Raw genomic sequence first — 19,315 nt, forward strand, 5'->3', positions numbered from 1 at the left:
AATGTTGAGAGTTCATTATTCAAATGAACTGCAAGGGAGGGAAGGAAGGAAGGAAGGAAGGACTCATTAGCTGCTTCAATCACTGAAATAATTCCAAGGCTGTTTGGAATGAAGAGGAGGGAAATCTATTGTCATGTGTTGGTGTTGATTTGTTCAACACTAGATACAACACTTCTGGCATAAAAGTACACTGTGTTTAACATGCAATATTTGTTTCAACAAAACATTACATTGATGTAAATGTAGCAAACTAAATGCAATTCAAAAAGTGGGGAAAAGCTAGTATTAAGAGGTTGTTTAACTAATTACAGCTCTATGTATTAGATTAATTTCTGTGAAGAACATGTCATGAGAACTTTGTATTTCTGTCTTATATAACAACAATGAAATTTAATTTCATGTTTTAGTCAGAACAGTCCTGAAAAAGTAATCTTTTCTTCTGGACCTTGACATTTATCATCGCATTAGAAGAACTGTTTTTTCCACAATTGGTTGATGTGTCCTTGGATATATCATTTACTTCCAGCTCAGCTTGATATTCCATAGTAACGTGCTTTAGATCATGTCAAACTTCAGAGTGCTGGTAATGGCAATTGCTGAAATACCTTCCCCTTCTTTTGAACACCCTAGTGCAGGGGTGGGCAAATGTGGCCCTTTTACAACCTGTGGACAGCCAAGCTGTCTCAGGAATTCTGGGAGTTGAAGTCCACAGGTTGTAAAAGGGCCACATTTGCCCACCCCTGCCCTAGTGCATGTGAGAATTATAATACTAATTAGAATTCTAGCATGCTCATTCTGACATAAAAAGTACAAAGCTGCCATTTACTAAGACCTGTAATAAATTAATGTTATGGTGTTATAACTGGCAGCACCTTGTCAATTATGGCTGATCTTAAAAACTTACACAGGGTCAGAATTCATTAGGACTTGGAGGAAACCATCAGGAAAGCCCTGGGAAGAAGAAAAAAGAAGAAGAAGAAGAAGAAGAAGAAGAAGAAGAAGAAGAAGAAGAAGAAGAAGAAGAAGAAGAAGAAGAAGAAGAAGAAGAAGAAGAAGAAGAAGAAGAAGAAGAAGAAGAAGAAGAAGAAGAAGAAGAAGAAAGAACTGTCAAACCACATGTCCTTGAAATCACCAAATAGTCTTCCTGGTAAGGACATAAGATCAGGATTTTAACTGAATCCCTTTAATGCTTGGAAGGGGGAATCTTATGAACCTTCCAGATGTTGAACTACTAAGAATACTTTTCCAGTATAATGTGACTAGGCCCCCATCACACCTTCTTTATCCCTCATACACTGGTATGGTTTTATACTAATTCCACCCATTCTTGGATCAGGAGGGTCTCCAGACTAATAACCTCAAGTTGGACTACTGTATTATGCTGTATGTGTGGCTGCTCTTGAATACCACATGGAAGTTAGCTGGTCCAGAACTCAGTAGCACAAGCAATGATTGGCCTGCCTCAGTCTTCCTGCATGATATCACTATCCTGCAAGCTACACTAGTTGCCAATAAATGTCTGAGTACAATTCAAGATGCTGCTTATCACCTACAAAAGCAGGTTTATGCCTGTCCATTAAGAGTGGGCAGAATTGATGTGTTTCACCTACCAATTAAACAGTGCCATCTATTGAGACCGCAAAAATGCCTTTTAAGCTCTGGCATTTGCCCACTGGACCACCATATGAGATCTATGTGGCTTCCATCTTCACATTCTGTAAATTTTTTAGAATTTGGCTGTTTTTCCTGGTCCTTGGTGGGATAGAGTGACTGCTGAATTCCTGTCTGGTATGTTTTTTATAACTTGCCTTGTCTGGACATATATGAGCATTTTATCTTTGTTTTTCTATTCTTTTAAAATGTAAACCCAAAGTCACTTTGAAGTTGGGTGGCCTTTAAATCTAACAAATAAATTATACAGATACCAGTACAGCCATGATAGGGAGACGAACTTAAAGAACAGATGACAGGAAAAAAGATACACACACTTGATACAGTACTTTAAAATTATACCCAGCTAATAATGCACAGAAGAAATAAATAACTGCAACAGGAAAACTAAGTGAAAACTAATACAATCAAATATCTTTAAACAAACTAAAATGTTGCATGTTGAAAAAAAAAGGGTGAAAAAATAAGGTTCCCATCATTAGACACAGTTTTTCATGACATCATGACCTAAAGGAGGATTCTCTTAATAGAATATAGCAATTTTCCTGCAACTCCTAGGTTTCCAGTGATTCCTTTTGGCCTTGTTGGCTTGGATTTCTGGTAGTTGCCAGAATGGGGAAAGTTAAATTACTTTCCCTTTGGTTGAAAAAAAAAAAAAACCAAGAATGAAAATAGATGCTTTGCAACAGTTAAGTTAGCATTATCTGTATCAGAAACATCAATGCTTATGAATCCCTTAGAACAGGGGTGTCAAACTCGTGTCATCATGGCGTCGTCACATGATGTATCATGACCTTTTTTTCCCTTCACTAAACTGGGCGTGGGCGTAGCCAGTGTATGATGCATCCAGCCCGCGGGCCACGAGTTTGATACCTCTCCCTTAGAAGGAGATTCCAAGAGATGCAAATTTCATGAACCTTACACATATGTTAAAAAAACTAAATATGGAGCATGTTGGTTAAAATAATCAGACCCTTATTATCTGAAGCTCTATTTGAGGGGTGTCAAACTCATGGCCCACGGGCCGGATGCATCACACACTTGCCACACCCTCTCCCACTTCTCCCCAAAGGGGGAAAAGTCATGATACGTCATGTGACGACTCCATGACGACACTTGTTTGACACCCCTGCTCTATTGTTAAACTTATCAAAATAAATTGAGTGCTATTTTATTTGTTATAGTTGGAAGTGACCCAAATGTTTTTCACCTCCTTGGATACTGGGTGAATCTTGGTCAAGAGATACAGTGGTACCATTGTGAGCCATAGAATTTGTTTTTTTATGTTCACTTTTGGAGTTTCTGACTTTCTTCATGTGATTCCTGAAGCAGCATTTGACCGAGTATTTGAAAATCAAATAGCTGAATTCAATTATATTTAAGGCTATGCACAAACAGGATGTCACCACCACAATGTACAGGAAAATTTTCTTCTCAGTAGGCTTGGATATGTAGCAATCAACTGTGTTGGGACAAGGACTTGTGTCACATTGTACAAGGCGGGGTACATCAAATCCTCCATATATCTTGTAAAACAAATAGAGGAAACCTATTTCAAATCCAATTTTGGAAAGGAGGCTGATGAGATAGGTGCAGAGCAATCCCCCATCAATACTTTTCAGGTTCTTATACAGCTTTGTTTGGTGTCTCTTTTCCCTGCTTTCTCGATAAGCGACATGGAGAACAACTAGAAGTGATGGTGTAGAAACCATGATCAGTTGCAAGGCCCAAAGCCTGACTTGGGAAATTGGGAAGAAATGATCAAAGCAGACATTTTCACAGCCAGGTTGTCTGATGTTACACTCAAACTCCTTCTGTTCATCTTTCCAGACATGTTCAGCAGCTACAACGTAGACAAGAAGGCGAAATATAAACACAATAGCCAGCCAGATTCTGCCGATTTCTGTTGAGTATTTATTTACACCGCTTAGAATATCTCGCAGGAATCCCCAGCTCATAGTTTCTCCTTCAAGAAGGTCAGGGAACTGTAACAAAATGAAATATGTGGTATGAACACATCCTCTTTAAGCAAATAATATATACGGGACGTAGATCCAGAATATAAGGAATATAGTCAATGTGGGAATTAGGTTAATAGATAGATTTTTCAACAGCATTTAAAAAACAAAATGGTATATAGGATTTCAAGTACTAGAATCTCTTGAGTCAAGATGGGAGAATTAAAGAATTTGATTGTGTACAAAACAAGATCTAGATACTGTGTGTATAACAGTAACCTATGAAATGGGCAGAATCAGGTATGCGATGATTTCTGGATGTAAAGGTTACAGAAAATCAAGGGAAGTGTGCATTAGGTGAAATGCCACTGTTTAAATAACAAAGGGTATTTGAGGGAAATAAGTTGGGTAGTTGCCAGAGACCAGCTTTTAATTCTGCTGAAAAGTGCTTTTTCCAAAGGCAACTGGGCTATGATTTTTCCCTTGAGAAATTTGCCTCAAGGGAATTTAAAATTTAACATTTAATTTAATTTTGATTCTGCTCTTTTGCTACTAGAGGGTGCTGTTCTCTCATTTAATAGCACTTTAGCTCTCATTTACAATGCTCTCTCCTTGCATCATCCAATAATAAAAAGCTGCATTTTTCCTGTTGTATTTTGCTAATATAAAATGCAACTGATAAATTGTAATCCTATTTTTTAAAAAAGTTCAAGCGCATTATCTTAAATAACAATTTTAAATGGCTAAATATGTGTGGCCATGTGTTTAGATAAAACAGATGGGGGTACAGGCAGTCCTTGTTTAGCAATTGCCTTGTATAATGACCTTTCACAGATATGACAATGTTGAAAAAGTAATTTTGCAAGCAATCCTCACATTTATAATCTTTACAGGTCTGTAAAGCAAAGGAAAGCTGAAGTAAGATTGTAAGCATAGTCATGATTTCACTTAGCGGGCACTTCACTTAAATGACTGAGTTGCTGGTCCCAAATGCTGTAAACAAGGACTACTTGTAAAATTTACATTAGATAAAAATTACATAAACGAGAGCCCTGTCAAGCTTCTGAATAGTGAGAATGGTTCAAGATGGAAGTGTTTAAAGATGTCAAGTACTATTATACCAACCACCATGTTGATGTTCTTGCCACTCTCAACAGAGTTAGTAGAAACAACTTCCAAGCTTTTGAAGCACTTTCCAAATCCAACTCTTTTTTAAAAAAATAAGGGCAGAAAGGAATCAAGCTACATGATTGTGTCATTGCTTAAAACCTTTGAGATATTATAGCAATGGGTTCCTTTCATAGTTGAGGGCTGGTAGGTTGACTCAGCCTTCCATCTTTCCGAGGTCGGTAAAATGAGGACCCAGATTGTTGGGGGCAATATGCTGACTTTGTAAACCATTTAGAGTGTGCTGTAAAATACCATCAAATGGTATATAAGCCTAAGTGCAATTGCTATTGGGACAGAACCAGGACTTGTTGCTCTGGTGAATGACCACTGCTGAGAACTGGATGGGAGAGGTGTGATTTCCTGCTCCTATGAGACCTCTTAGCATTGCTCATTTAATCATGATATTCTTCTGGACCACCTTGTGTCAAGCCCCACCTAGCTGGCAAAGTCAAGAAGCAAGAGCCATGCGGATTCCAGGAAGGAATATTTAATGCCAATTACAGTAAAAATATAATCTTTAAAACTGTAAAAGCAAGTGTCCAGGAAATCTTATTGCCAACCAATTTAAACCAGAGTTCTCTTTGAAATGGTTCCTTCCTTCACTTCTGGACTGAGCTACCTCTTCTTGCAACACTGAACTTCACCACTGACTTTCCCACAGTCTCTCATATCTAGAGGGGTGGAGAGTTGGGACATTGTCTTGCATTAGCTTCACCCCAGAGCAAATGGTTCCAACTGATAGTTATGGGAGAGGAAAGATCAAGCCCTTGTTTTTCTAGTGTGGAGTACCACCCAATTTTGGTCCTTTCCTCAGTGTTATTCAACATTTATAGTTGGAAAACCTGTTAGCTTGAGGTGAGGGGACATGATTATATTCAATTGTTCATCACCATACAGGCCAGGTTGAAGATGTTATAGAAGTATTGAGCTGACTCCTGGACGTTGTAAGGAACTGGATGAGAACAAAAAATGCTCAGCATAAACTCAAGCAAAATGGAGCTATTCTTCAGCCAGGAATAGCCTGGCTATCCTGTGGTTTCTCATTATGGTAGTGTGGTTCCCCCAGTCTGTAACTTGAAGGGTCCTGAATGGCTCCTGCTTGAGCACCAGATTGAGGTCATGACTAAAGAGATCTTTGCCCAGCTGATGAATAAATTATGGCCCTACTCAGACCAACAGTAACTCATGCCTTCAACACCATACAATTTGATACTTCAGTGCCCTCCATATGAGACTGCTTTTGAAGAGTCAACTCTGCTTGAAGTCTGCTTTATTGGTTGGAAAGAGTCTTTTAGTGAGATTTAAAAGGCTCTCCAAGACTACAGAACAACAAATACTATTATGCAATTTCAAACAATGCTAAAATGCATTTTTTAAAGAACCATTGGAATATTTTAATAATAAAGTAAAAGGGGGAGAGGGAGGAAAGACACAAACTCAAAGTTATTTAGAATCTCCACTCAATAAACAAACACCTCTTATAAACTGAACAATATTTTGTTGTTTATTTACTTAGATTCTAAGCTGTTTTGACCGAGTATGTGCCACTAAGCTTAGCACAATTACCGGTAAATGCCACCAAGCTACCCACAAAGATGGCATTCTATTATTTACATCCCATTTTAGAAGAACACATCTACTTATTCCTTAAGATCACTAGAAAACATACTTACCTTCAGAGTGGCTAGTGGTTGTCAGCACAGCAGAATTCAGGAGCATTAAAAATTAATCTTTCATTTCCCAGAAAGTCACCAGCCTTGATAATGGAGTCAGGTGGTTTCCTAGGCAGTGCAATCCACGTAAGTGCAACCTGATCATTTCTTCTACTATATTATTCAAAAGAGAAACCTAGCCTGTCTTCTCTTGGCCACCGCAGTAGTTCCTTGTCTGTTGTTTTCTTTCATTTTCAAAATAATATTAGTGTGGACCAGAACTGACATGTAGCTTGGAAATACCTGAGGTAAAGAGTAGTTGAGAGACAACTAGTGCCACCCTTGGACGTATTGACCTATTCTCAATGAATAATGACCTCTTTTGGTGAAGAGGAGCTAGTGCAGACAAAAATACCTCACAAAGGCATATAAAAGATAAAAGTTGAGCAAAATATTCTGAACTTGATAGAAGAAAGGCAGGATCCAAATCTAGCTCTGCAATATAATGTGGCAGGTTATTTGGCTGCTAACCTCCTGTGTTTTGTTTTAATTCTATAAAAAATCCATACTGAGGGACAATGTTGTGATAACTTTACCACGCTCAATTTTCAAATAGAAAAGTTTTCATTCTGCAATACAATTAATGTATTCTGCAATACAATCAATGCCATCCTTCTGCAATACAATTAAGTAAGTCTATTTTGTATCGCATAAATGTTGAGGTAACAATTGGAATCTTCCACTTAATACAGAATGAAAGCGCTGGAAGGGACCTTGTAGGTCATCTAGTCCAACCCCCTGCTCAAGCAGGAGACCCAGTCTTTTCTCGAAAGCCTCCAGTGTTGAAAAATAAACTGAGAGCAGAAGAAAGTGATGGAAACCCTGAAAAAAAATACCAATCTAACCAATAAGAGACATGTAACACATGAAAAGTAAGTCTTTTAGGCAAGAATAGGTGATAAAAATGCAGAGTCCTTCACTATCTCTATAGTTAGTGTCACTAGTAGTCAGTAGGTTTCTAGGGGCCAGTCAAATGCATGGTTTGTTAAATAAGCCATAACTAGCTGATTCACACATTATACTAAACAATGAATAACAATTTATACACAAGTGTTTCCTTGTAACAAAAACCAATCCTCAATATGGTTTAATGCAATGAGTGATGCTAAAGTCTGGGTTCAGCCTTACGGCTAGAGACTATCCAAACAATGTGTATCTCAAAGCATTACTAACACGCAGGTAGACCTCAACTTATGACCACATTTGAGCCCAAAATTTTTGTTGTTAAGAGAGACATTTTTAAGTGAATTTTACCCCATTTTATGACCTTTCTTGCAACAATTGTTAAGTGAAATGCTGCAGTTGTTAAGTTAGTAACACGGTTGTTAAGTGAATCTGGTTTCCCCATCGACTTTGCTTGTCAGAAGATCGCAAAAAGTGATCACATAACCCCAGGACCAGGGGTGAAATCCAGCAGGTTCTGACTGGTTCTGGAGAACTGGTAGCGGAAATTTTGAGTAGAACCAGCAAATACCACCTCTGGCTGGCCCCAGAGTGGGGTGGGAATGGAGATTTTGCAATATCTTTCCCCCAGGAGTGGGGAGGGAATGGGGATTTTGCAGTATCCTTCCCCTGGAATGGGGTAGGAATGAAGATTTTGCAGTATCCTTCCCTTGCCATGCCCACCAAGCCACGCCCACCCAGCCACACCACGCCCACCAAGCCACGCCCACAGAACCGGTAGTAAAAAAAATTGGATTTCACAACTGCCCAGGACACTGCAACCATCATAAATACAAGAAAGTTGCCAAGCACCTAAATTTTGATTACATGACCATGGGGATGCTGCAAAGGTCATGAATGTGAAAAATGGTCATAAGTCACTTTTCTCAGTGCCACTGTAACTTCAAACAGTCACTAAACGAACTGCTGTAATTTGAGAACTACCTGTATTTCTGTCATTTATATTTTTAGCCTGTCTGACAGAAGCCTAACTCTGCTCTGAATAATAGTTCTGGCTCTGTGGTCCACTTTCTGCCCTGTAGCTTTATTCAATGTAAACATATATGAAAATCAATCAAACTATACGAAAACGAATGGAACAAAACACTGTTTGTCTACTGTGATATTTAAAGCGATCTTTACCTTTTTGTTCGGTATTATTTAATTAGTGACTCATTTGTTTTAATCTTTATTTACCAAAGCAAGCCAAGCAATTGAATTTAATGCTTCTTTCAACAGTCGGTAACATGGAAATAGCAATGTTTTAATCTTGATAAGATGTTTAATTTCGAGATGTAAACATTCACTTCTACTGCATTTTATGAAAAATACTTGTGACTCAGGATACACACACAAAACACACAATTTTAACAGGTCAGTCAGTGGCTCATGCTGACAAATTCAGCTTGTTCTCATGTAGTTTTCCCCAACTTGATATCTGCCAAATGTATTGGGCTTCCATCTTTGACCCAAATCAGTGTTGAGCTGTAGAACCTGGCATGATGGGATTTGTTGATTTATATGAATTTATAAGAGAGCTGAATGCTACCAACATCCTCTTTGTTTTCTTCAGTAAGGATTCATTATAAAAGCTGTTGCCACAACAATAACTGTTAGTGGAGCAGAGGATGCACTGTGAGTTAAATATTGACATAAAACACAGATGGCTCATTGAATCTTTGGTACTAATGCAGATTGTCTTCATTTTCATTCTTTCCTATTTGCAAACAAGTAATGCATATGAATTGCATTTACACAAATAAATGTCACATTCTGTTTAAATAAGAAGGTGTGGTTTGCTAATCTTAGATTATGCTACCCTCCCCAGGCTCTTTACATATGTTGACTGGCAATGGCCATGTTGTTGCCTAGGAATTCTGGGAATTGTAGTCCGAATCCAAACATATCTGTAGAAGGCTCCCTAAGTGGTCTGCTAATTTTTGACTTCCAATTGGAAGCTCCACATAAGTATAAGAAGAGAACAAGTTTATTACATTGTCACTCCCAGGAAGAGGTTCGAGCCACAGCTCTGCAGCAAAATTTCTCCAATATAAGAAAATAAAAGGGGAACAGGATAATCTTAATTCATTCTACTGGATCAAACCCTAGGACAAAAGATATTCAGGTATTCAAACTTCTATCAGATGTCTGTTCTGGATGGGAAAAAAATGGTTTAATGAAGGAGATGGTTTGCAGGCATGTTGGGGCCCAGGCTTGCTGGGCATGATGGGAAAGGCAATTTAACTTATCTAGAAGATGTGGGGTCAGGTCACCTGCTGTAACACTACTTAATAGACAAATAGGTAGATACATATGAATGACTGAGTCCCACTTGCATGGAACAGATGCCTCCAGACCTTAATCCTTTGTAGTTGGACTTTTCTTTAAGCTTCAGGTAAGTTTCCAGAATATCTCTGATCGTCCCACTCTGGTCCCAAATGGGAATACTTTGCTGGAGTTTTCCACCTGATTTCATCTTTCTTCCTGATTTATAATATTTTAGCTGGCTTTATGTTTTTTTTAAGTTTTGTACATTGCCAAGAGTCCACTGGAGTTGGGCGGTGAATAAATTGAAAATAATAATGATGAAATGGTGGAGAAGTGGGCAAGGAAGAACTGATCAGCACCAAGTGGAGATGAACTGAATGGGTTTTGGTTGAAATTTCTACACCCACTTATTGCTATCCTTTCACTGCCAAGCAATTTAACAAATGGTGCAAAGAGGTGAAATTGAAGACAGGTTAACATTTGACTAAAACCTACCTGATAATGAAAGTTCCAACAAAAAAGGTAGTATCAGGCAACTACAGGCCAGTTACCTGCTTACCAACAACTTTCAAATTGCTAACTAGTGTGGTAGTTGCTGCAGTCTAATAGCATTTAGTTGAAAACAAGCTCTTTCCACCTGAACAAACAGGAAACTTAACCAAACACAGAGGAATAAAAGAGCAGCTCCTAATTGACAATGTGATTTTGGAAAACTGTAGGAGTAGGAAGACCAACTTGAATGTAGCTTGGATTGATTATAAGGAGACATTTGACTCCCTGACATATGTCTGGATAATCAAGTGCCTAGAAATAACAGGAGTCAGTAGACACATGAGAAGCTTTGTGCAAAGGTCAATGATATAATGCTGATCAATGGTGATGGACTGGGAGGGGTTAATACAGGGGTGAAATGCTCCTGGTTCGGACCGGCTCGGGTGAGTAGGTAGCGATGATGGCCAGTGGTTCGGAGAACCAGTAGCAATGGCAGCTGGAGGCTCCGCCCACCCGCCCCATTCCCCGAACTTGGGGAATGCACCATTCCCTGGACTCCTACTGCTCACCTTTCTCCCGCGGCTGGCTGTCAGGGAAGGCAAGCGCCCGAAAGGTACCGGAGTCGCTCATTCTCCTTCTTGAATGAACCGCTCTGGTCCACGCGCCGGCTGCACCAGTGCACATCGTTTATTTAATTCAGCAGCAGGTTGGGTGTGTGCTTGCGCAGCCGGCGCGTGGACCAGAGCGGCTCATTCAAGAGGGAGAGTGAGCAACTCCGCTACCTTTCGGGCGCTTGCCTTCCCTGACCGCCAGCCGCGGGAGAAAGGTGAGCAGTAGGAGTCCAGGAATGGTGCATTCCCCGACTCCGGGGAATGGGGCAGGTGGGCGGAGCCGCATGGTGAAGGACGAGTAGGAAGTGGCTCTGTGGCAAGGCCGGAGTTGAGGAATGGTGCATTCTCCAACTCCTACTGCTCACCTTTCTCCCGCGGTTGGCTATCAGGGAAGGCAAGTGCCCGAAAGGTACCGGAGTCACTCATTCTCCTTCTTGAATGAACCGCTCTGGTCCACGTGCCGGCTGCACCAGTGCACATCGTTTATTTAATTCAGCAGCAGGTTGGATGTGTGCTTGCGCAGCCAGCGCATGGACCAGAGTGGCTCATTCAAGAAGGAGAGTGAGCGACTCCGGTACCTTTCGGGCGCTTGCCTTCCCTGACAGCCAGCTGCGGGAGAAAGGTGAGCAGTAGGAGTCCAAGAATGGGGCGGGTGGGCGGAGCCGCGGAAGAAAGAAATTTAAAAAGTTTTCCTACCGGGTTCTGTGGGCGTGGCTTGGTGGAAGGGGGTCTTATGACTGAGTGGGCGTGGCTGTGAGTGACATCGAGTTGGCCACGCCCACTCAGTCACAGGACACCCCACCCCCAAGCCATGCCCACAGAACCGGTATGGAAAAATTTTAGATTTCACCCCTGGGTTAATATCAAGAGGAGTATTTCAAAGAGGCTCATGATTAGTACTGTTTGCCACTGTATTGATTCCTCTGTCAAAAATACCAAACAAATGAGGCCATGGATACCAAACATCAAAAATCTGGGCCAGGCTAGCCCATTCCAAAAAGATTGCACATACTGACTACCTACAATGACCACGACAAAGTAACAACAATGGTGCATTGAAAAAATCTGCAGAAAATACAATTTGCTTGCAAGAAAAACTGGCGGGAGCATAAAATAGAAAAAGTAATAGAAATTGAAGAAGTTAAACTGCTCTAGGACTTTAAAATTCTAATAGGCACCCGCCACACAATACCCAGGACTTAACAGCGGTTGATAAGAAAGACAAAAAAAGGTTTGGATACTGGACGTTATGGGACCTGGAAACAGCAGAATAAGAAAGGAAGTCCGGAGAAGATCACAAAATACAAAGAGATACAAATAGACGTACAAAGTTCTGTAGCAAAAGAAAGCAAAGATAGTACCAATAGTAATAGTGCAATTCCAAAACATCTGGGGCATTACTTGAACGCTATTAGCACTGACTAAATCACCATCAACCAGTTGCAAAAGGCAGCTTTATTTGGCCAAAGTAAAGGTCACAACTTATGATCGTATCTTTAACACCATCAAATAACAACATCTGCCTATCCCAGGCCCTTGGAAAGGACTCAATAGGTACAGTGGTGGGTTTCAAATTTTTTTACTACTGGTTCTGTGGGTGTGGCTTGGTGGGTGTTAGATCAGGCGCAGGAAAAGGAAGACTGGACCAGCTCGATACATTAAGTAACTTTATTGAAACAAGGTAACGAGTCAAGACTGCTGGCGCGCTGCCGGAGCTCTCCTTATATTCGCTCCCGGCAGACGCACCGCCCCTTGACAGGGATTCAAATCTCCCGCCCGATGGCTAGCAGCCAATCAGGGCGGATGTCCTTATAAGGACATAACACTGGGCGTGGCTTGGTGGGCATGGCAGGGGAAGGATACCGTAAAATCTCCATTCCCACCCCACTCCAGGGGAAGGATACTGTAAAATCTCCATTCCCTCCCCAATCCAGGGGAAGATTACTGCAAAATCCCCATTTCCTCCCGATCAGCTGGGACTTGGGAGGCAGAGAATAGATGGGGGCGGGGCCAGTCAGAATTTTTACTACCGGTTCTCCAAACTACTCAAAATTTCCGCTACCGGTTCTCCAGAACTGGTCAGAACCTGCTGAAACCCACCTCTGAATAGGTAGATAAAAACCTCAAATGCAGTCTAAACATCTGACTGACTGTGCAGCCAACCATAAGAATAATTCTCCCCACAAGAGCTGGTTGACAGAAGGGGGGGGGGGGAATCACCCCGTCTTTCTCGCGAACTCTTGAATTGATCGTCCCAAAGGTGCTTTTTCAGGAGGCAACTGTACTTCCTTGTTTTTTCTTTTGAAGACGATTTGCTTCTCATCCCAGAAGCTTCTTCAGCTCTGACAGGGTAATGGGGAATGGAAGAATTTATATGGGGAATGGAAGGACAGCTGGTAATCTGCATCCTTGAAGCACTTGGAGGTTTATCTATGTCCTCAGGGTCACCTGAGTAGTGCTCCTGGTTCCTGTAGTCTGCAATTTTTCCTCTGGAAAGCCATTCCTACTCCCACACCATTCAAAGAGTGTTCATCCCAAATTGTACAGCTAAAATCTGTAGAGATTCTCAGTCATCCAGGTCATGGTATCTATTTCATGTATTCATAATGAAGGGAAACAATAATAAGGATATAATAAATAATACTAGATTATGATATACTGGTATACTAGATTCTGTAACCATTAGGTTCCTGTAATACACATATGCTTTTGTATTTGTATCACATATATTATGCCTTTATATTTGTATCTCCTGTAACAAACATATTCTGTTATTAGGCCTGTAATATATCTGGTATTTGTTAGACATATGTCCCTGCCATTTGACCTGAACCCATATCAATCTTCTCCCTGTTTTTTTTCTTGTGCCATCTAAGAGCATGGCATGTATCTCCAAGGCATAATTTACACCTCAGTCTTAATTTATGTTGATCTGGATAGACTCCTACTTTCCAGGGCCAGGGGGCCTAAGTGGCCAATTGAGTAAACAAAGAAATGCTCAAGATGACTAATTGGGAAGTTTCTATTCCCCCTTGCAGGGCAACAAGGAATGCATGAGCCTGGATTGGGAGGCCAGAGTTGGGTACTAGCTGACGTCTCTGAGGATATAAAAGGACGCCATACCTTCCCCAAGGTGTGGCTATCTCCTCGCATGCATTGTATCTGTATGTTCTGGATATAGTTCCACCCAGTATTTTGTTTTTGGCCATAAATAAAATCTGTTTTTTTGCAAGCCTCGTCTTGAGTCTCTCTCTTTGGCATTCTGGTGACTCAAGTGTATTTTGGGACCTTACAATAATCATGTTTATACTTTTATCTGTTATCTTACACATGCTTGACAAATAAATATAAAATCAATAAATGGTTGTCAAGAATCTCTACAGACTCTTGAATCGATCTCACTCTTTCTAACCCAGCGGTCTAGCTTGTAAAGCAAAGCGTCGACCTGGCCTCCGCAAAATAGGGGGCGCTCTCGAGTAGGCCCAAAAGAGCGGCAGAGGCGGAAAACGTCCCCCCCCCCCCAACCCCAGTCCTTCTTAGCTCTGCGTTGGGGATGCAAGCAGTGGGGGATCGGCTCAGGTTGCCCGCGGAGGGAGGTGAGCAAGAAGCTGGAGGAGTTTTGATGCCTTGCTTTTGTCTTCCTAGGAATGCTTCTTTTAGCGTACTACAATACCGAAGAGGGTGCCTGGTCATCCACGCTAGCAGGGATCTACTGCAGCTAAGAGGTTCCAGATCTGGACTGGAGCTCTATCTTACAATAGACGCGGACGCAGGGACCGTCCGGATTTTTCCCTGGTAGCCGTGCTATGGTTAGAAAAAGTTGCGAGCTCTTTGCTCGTGCTTCGGCTTTCCACGTTGATGATCTCGGGTTCAAAACTTGGTTTTCTCAAAAGTAAGGCTGGGAAAATCTTTGTACAGAGTCCAGGAAAGCTTGCAGATTCCCCTCCCCCCAAAAAAATAAAATAAAATAAAAATGAGATGCTGTCGTTGTGGTGGTCCACTGAAAGTCATCTCAGGTTTTCATCGCTTCCTGCTGTATTTTTTCCTTACCAAGGAAAAAACCCCTTAAAGGAAAAAAAAGTTTGCCCGTTGTCTGTCGATGGCTAGTGATGGGAGGAGATCTGTGGATGGGAGTCTCTAGGCTGCCAATGTGGGAGAACATAAAGAGTTATATGGTGTGATGTGGTGGAAGACAAGATTGGTATGTGGTTATTGGTGTAGAACGGAGGTCTTCAAACTTGGCATCTTTAAAACTTGTGGACTTCAATTCTGGGAGTTGAAGTCCACAAGTCTTAAAGCTGCCAAGTTTGAAGACCTCTTGTGTAGAAGAATGCCACAGTGGCAAACTGGCAGGTGGTCATCACAAGACTTAAATAACAATGTTAAGCAAGTGTAATGAATGTTGGTCCAAGAAAATCCCATCTGTGACTTACATATATTAACGGGATCTGAACTGATTGATCAAGAGGATCTTGATGGCCGGCTGGATAAAAATGTCAACCCGGTGTGCAGCCAATGGTGAAAAAAGGCAGATTCCATATTGGAAGGAATTGAATTGAAAATAGAATTGCTAATTTAATGAAAATAGATAGCAAAGATTACTCTGGTGGGATTTTGAATGCAGTTTTGGTCATCACATTTTCAGAGGGGTATTGCAGAGCTCAAAAAGATGCAGAAGGGCAACCAAAATAAATAGAGGAGAGGTCTAGGGCAGTTCCCCTATGAAGAAGAATTATAATAGTCTTTAGTTTGGATGAAGGAGACTAAGAAGTTACCACAAATGCATAGCATAGGCCATGTGACCTTTCTTCAAGTTTTAAAACTCAATGGCATCCCCTGAAATATACACATCTCTGAGCATCAAATGCATCACAGATAGTCCTCAATTTAACAACCACAATTAAGCCCAAAATTTCTGTTAAGTGAGACATTTGTTAAATAAGGTTTGCCCCAGTTTACAATCCTTGTTGCCACCGTTTTTAAGTGAATCATTGCAGTTGTTAACTGAATTTGGCTTCCCCATTGACTTTGTTTGTCAGAAGGTTGCAAAAGGGGATCACATGATCCTGGGACATTGTAACTGTCATAAATATGAGTCAATTGCCAAGCGCCTGAATTTTGATCATGTGACTATGGGGATGCTGCAATGGTCGCAAGTGTGAAAAATGGTCCATAAGTTACTTTTTTCAGTGCCGTTGTAACTTTGAATGGTCACTAAATGAACTGTTGTTACTCGAGGACTACCTGTATTTTCCTGGAATTGTAGAGGGTATAGGCAAATGTGGAATATATGCATATGCCTAGGCCACCCTACTCTTTTTTTAGATCCAAAATACTGGATATCTGATAGCGGATAACCCAGGTTTATGTGCTGAGCCAAGTTTTAAGAGAGTGGAAACTAAATGTATCTCCAGGGGGTTCCATTCCATCTTAAATACTGGTTGAGAGTGGAAGAAGCGATTGCCCGCTAATGCACCAAGACAAATTTCTTGTGTATCCAATCACACTTGGCCAATAAAGTATTCTATTCTATTCTATTCTATTCTATTCTATTCTATTCTATTCTATTCTATTCTATTCTATTCTATTCTATTCTATTCTATTCTATTCTTTCCTATTCCTATTCCTATTCCTATTCCTATTCCTATTCCTATTCCTATTCCTATTCCTATTCCTATTCCTATTCCTATTCTAGTGAAGTCATAGATCAAGGTATTTAGATGACACAACATTGGGGAAGGCCGAAACACTGGATTATCAAGTGGATGGATCATATTATTAAATTAAGATTAATGGGAAGTTACATAATATCCTTCATAATAATGTATTATTCTGTTTACTTTGGCCCTAGCTATACTGACTAGCAGTGTTTGAAACTCTGACATAGTCAGGAATTAATCCTGATGTACAATTTTACTGATGCTTTATGGAATGTTATGCCAAGGCCCAGATTAAGTTCTTTGTTTATATGATATAGTTTGCTCAGGGTTTTTTGTTTGTTTTGTTTTGACAGGAAGCTGCTAAGAAAGAAAAGCTGGATAATTATTCAAGGTCTTTGGCTAGCAACCCTCATTGCATTTTCCAGGGAAATAATAGACCTAGATTTTTATTATTATTTGTTATTTGTCAATTAGATTGCAATTAGAATATAGGATACTAGTAAAGTGTCACACAGTCCAAATATTTCTGCCACAGTAAGATGTCTTCAGCACCGCAGCCTCCAGATATACAACATGAAGCACCCAAAAAGAAAGATTATCGAATTCCGGGACTCCGAGGTGCCCAAACAACGACTTTGTTCCGTGCTGTGAATCCAGAACTTTTCATTAAACCTGTAAGAGTACAGCAATTATTTGGAACAGCTGATTTAAATACATCCATCTTTTTGCCTGCATCTCAGTTGCATAGTCTGTTACATGGCCATAGCCATTACATCTAAAGAATTGTTTTGGTTTGGGTTTAATATGATATATGAGCCTAGTCTTTATGTTTTGGATTTATGGTTAATCATTAGCATTTTATCTAAATCCAGTCAATTATGGTTTATCACAATTATGTAAACTCGAGTTTAACATGTTATTTAAGAGGTCATTTATATTTAATCTCTGGTCATTTTCCATTTTTTAATTCAGGTGTAACATTAGTTTTGATAAAAACTAAGTTGGTAACTTGCTAATTATAATAATATATCAAAATTCTTTAGCCACAATATCTCAATTTTTTAAACATGAATAGGAAAACTGTTATGATGAAGTAATCTGCCTATTGAATTAAGCTTTCAGAAGTCAGTAGCTATTTCAGTAGCTGGACTGACTTGCAGACAAAATACTATGAAACCTATTCAGTCATGAATAGGAATGTATTTAAAATATATGGGAAAACAGCATGCATTTTGGACGATATCCATTTTTTCCAAACAGAAACATCTCACACTCAAGGAACACACAGTCTGTGGGGGAAAAAAAGGTATTCAGGAACTAAAATATATATATATATTTTCTATACCTTAATGAAGTAAATCATTTCATTTCTTTGCAATTTACAGGCCTTTCATTTCATAATAAAACAGACAGATGGTTGGGAGCATTGCCTTTACGGATTTTTAAAAAGCTTGACTTTTAGGGGGCTGCACAAATACATTAATGCTGCTGTTTTGGCAACAGTGCAGATGTGGTTTGTAACCGCCTTCTTCCAGGATGCCCTTTCAAAATTTCATTCCAGCCTAGAACTCTGGGCTGTCCCAATAGTCTCCCTTTCAGTTACTATCCAGATCCCTCCTTGCTTAGTTTTTCCAAGATCAGTAAGATGCTTCCCTGGTGCTGCCACTTGCTGTAGTTTTCAAAAACACCATTGGCTCAACCTTTCCTAAAAGTCACGGTGGCTTCAGTGTAATTCCAAACTCTCTCCTCAGTAATAATTTAATAGTATTGGGTGGGGTATATTTCCAGTTGTATGGAGGACTGAAGCTTTAATTCTAGCCATTTGCTTTTCTCTCTGAAAGCTAGAACAAGATGGAAAATAAAATAGGTCATCGGGACATAGCTTAATAAAATACTTTTAGGATGCATGGTATAGTTTAGAACATGGATTAAATAAAATGTCTGGATTTCAAGCGTATTATTTTTATTTTCACAGAACAAAGCAGTTATGGCTTTTGGCCTTGTGACAGTTACTCTTTGTGTAGCTTATATTGGGTACTTGCACGCACAACAAGAAAACAAAAAGGATCTCTATGAAGCTATTGACAGTGAAGGAAACAGACTTATGAAGCGCAAGACTTCAAAATGGGACTAAAAAAAACCCTGATTGTCAGTGTTGATTTAAATATCAACATGGAAGAAGACATTTGATTTTCTGTATGGCGACTTTCAGAATTTTGTCTGAAGCATTAGCATTTATTATTATACAACAAATGCTTTTAAAAAAATATTACAGTTTAAACATCGTGTGAAATGCTGTTATCGATTAATATTTTGAATAAAGCACATAAGAAAAGGGGTACGTAGAATATGTGCAACTTATTTCTTATCTATACTGTGCCCATAGGTGCTTTAGAATTCTTGCCAGAACTGCACTGTCTGATTTTAAAGTTTATTATTAAGCATCAGTGTTTTAATAAGTCACTCAAAAAACATTTCTAAAATGTGTCTTTTGTACAATCATCCATCTCTGCAAATTTTTAATATATCAAATATTAAATAAGGGAAAACTGTGCCATAGTCTCTTCCAAAGTAATTTATTTATGATTTAGTGTATTGAATGATTGATGGATTGATATTTTTCACTCAAGGCAATAAAACTAATCTGATAAAATATGTTCCCATGAGTTATTTCAATATTTTGAGCTTCCCTGCATATTTCCACTTAGTGGAATGTTAAGTTTTTGGTTTAAATATTTGTATAGTAAATGCTGTAATAATTCATGTACATTGTTTTAGAAAAGCAGATGAAACCTAATCAATTATTTAAAAAAGATTCCAAGATGCTAACT

At 39.7% G+C, this 19,315-nt stretch overlaps 2 protein-coding genes across 3 annotated transcripts; one reads left to right on the plus strand and one right to left on the minus strand.

The window, feature by feature from the left end:
* Window positions 1-2,652: 2,652 nt before the first annotated feature.
* GJB7 (gap junction protein beta 7) lies at window positions 2,653-6,748 on the minus strand. Its single transcript, XM_034408942.3, has 2 exons — window positions 6,473-6,748; window positions 2,653-3,656 (listed from the first exon to the last, which is right to left on the minus strand). Exon 2 carries the CDS (start codon window positions 3,627-3,629, stop codon window positions 2,850-2,852), a length of 780 nt encoding a protein of 259 aa, XP_034264833.1. The 5' UTR covers window positions 3,630-3,656; window positions 6,473-6,748; the 3' UTR covers window positions 2,653-2,849.
* A 7,571-nt stretch (window positions 6,749-14,319) lies between these two features.
* On the plus strand, window positions 14,320-19,137 carry SMIM8 (small integral membrane protein 8). 2 transcript variants are annotated; one of them, XM_087882558.1, is made up of 3 exons: window positions 14,320-14,420; window positions 16,838-17,158; window positions 18,460-19,137. In XM_087882558.1, the coding sequence occupies exons 2-3, from the start codon at window positions 17,024-17,026 to the stop codon at window positions 18,616-18,618; spliced, it is 294 nt and encodes a 97-aa protein (XP_087738684.1). In that variant the 5' UTR covers window positions 14,320-14,420; window positions 16,838-17,023; the 3' UTR covers window positions 18,619-19,137. The 2 variants fall into 2 exon arrangements, with proteins under 2 accessions (XP_087738684.1, XP_087738685.1); XM_087882559.1 differs by having other exon boundaries at window positions 14,407-14,633.
* Window positions 19,138-19,315: the final 178 nt, after the last annotated feature.

This window comes from Pantherophis guttatus, chromosome 1, assembly GCF_059756535.1.
Source record: "Pantherophis guttatus breed Tessera chromosome 1, ASM5975653v1, whole genome shotgun sequence".
Classification (NCBI taxonomy): Eukaryota; Metazoa; Chordata; class Lepidosauria; order Squamata; family Colubridae; genus Pantherophis; species Pantherophis guttatus.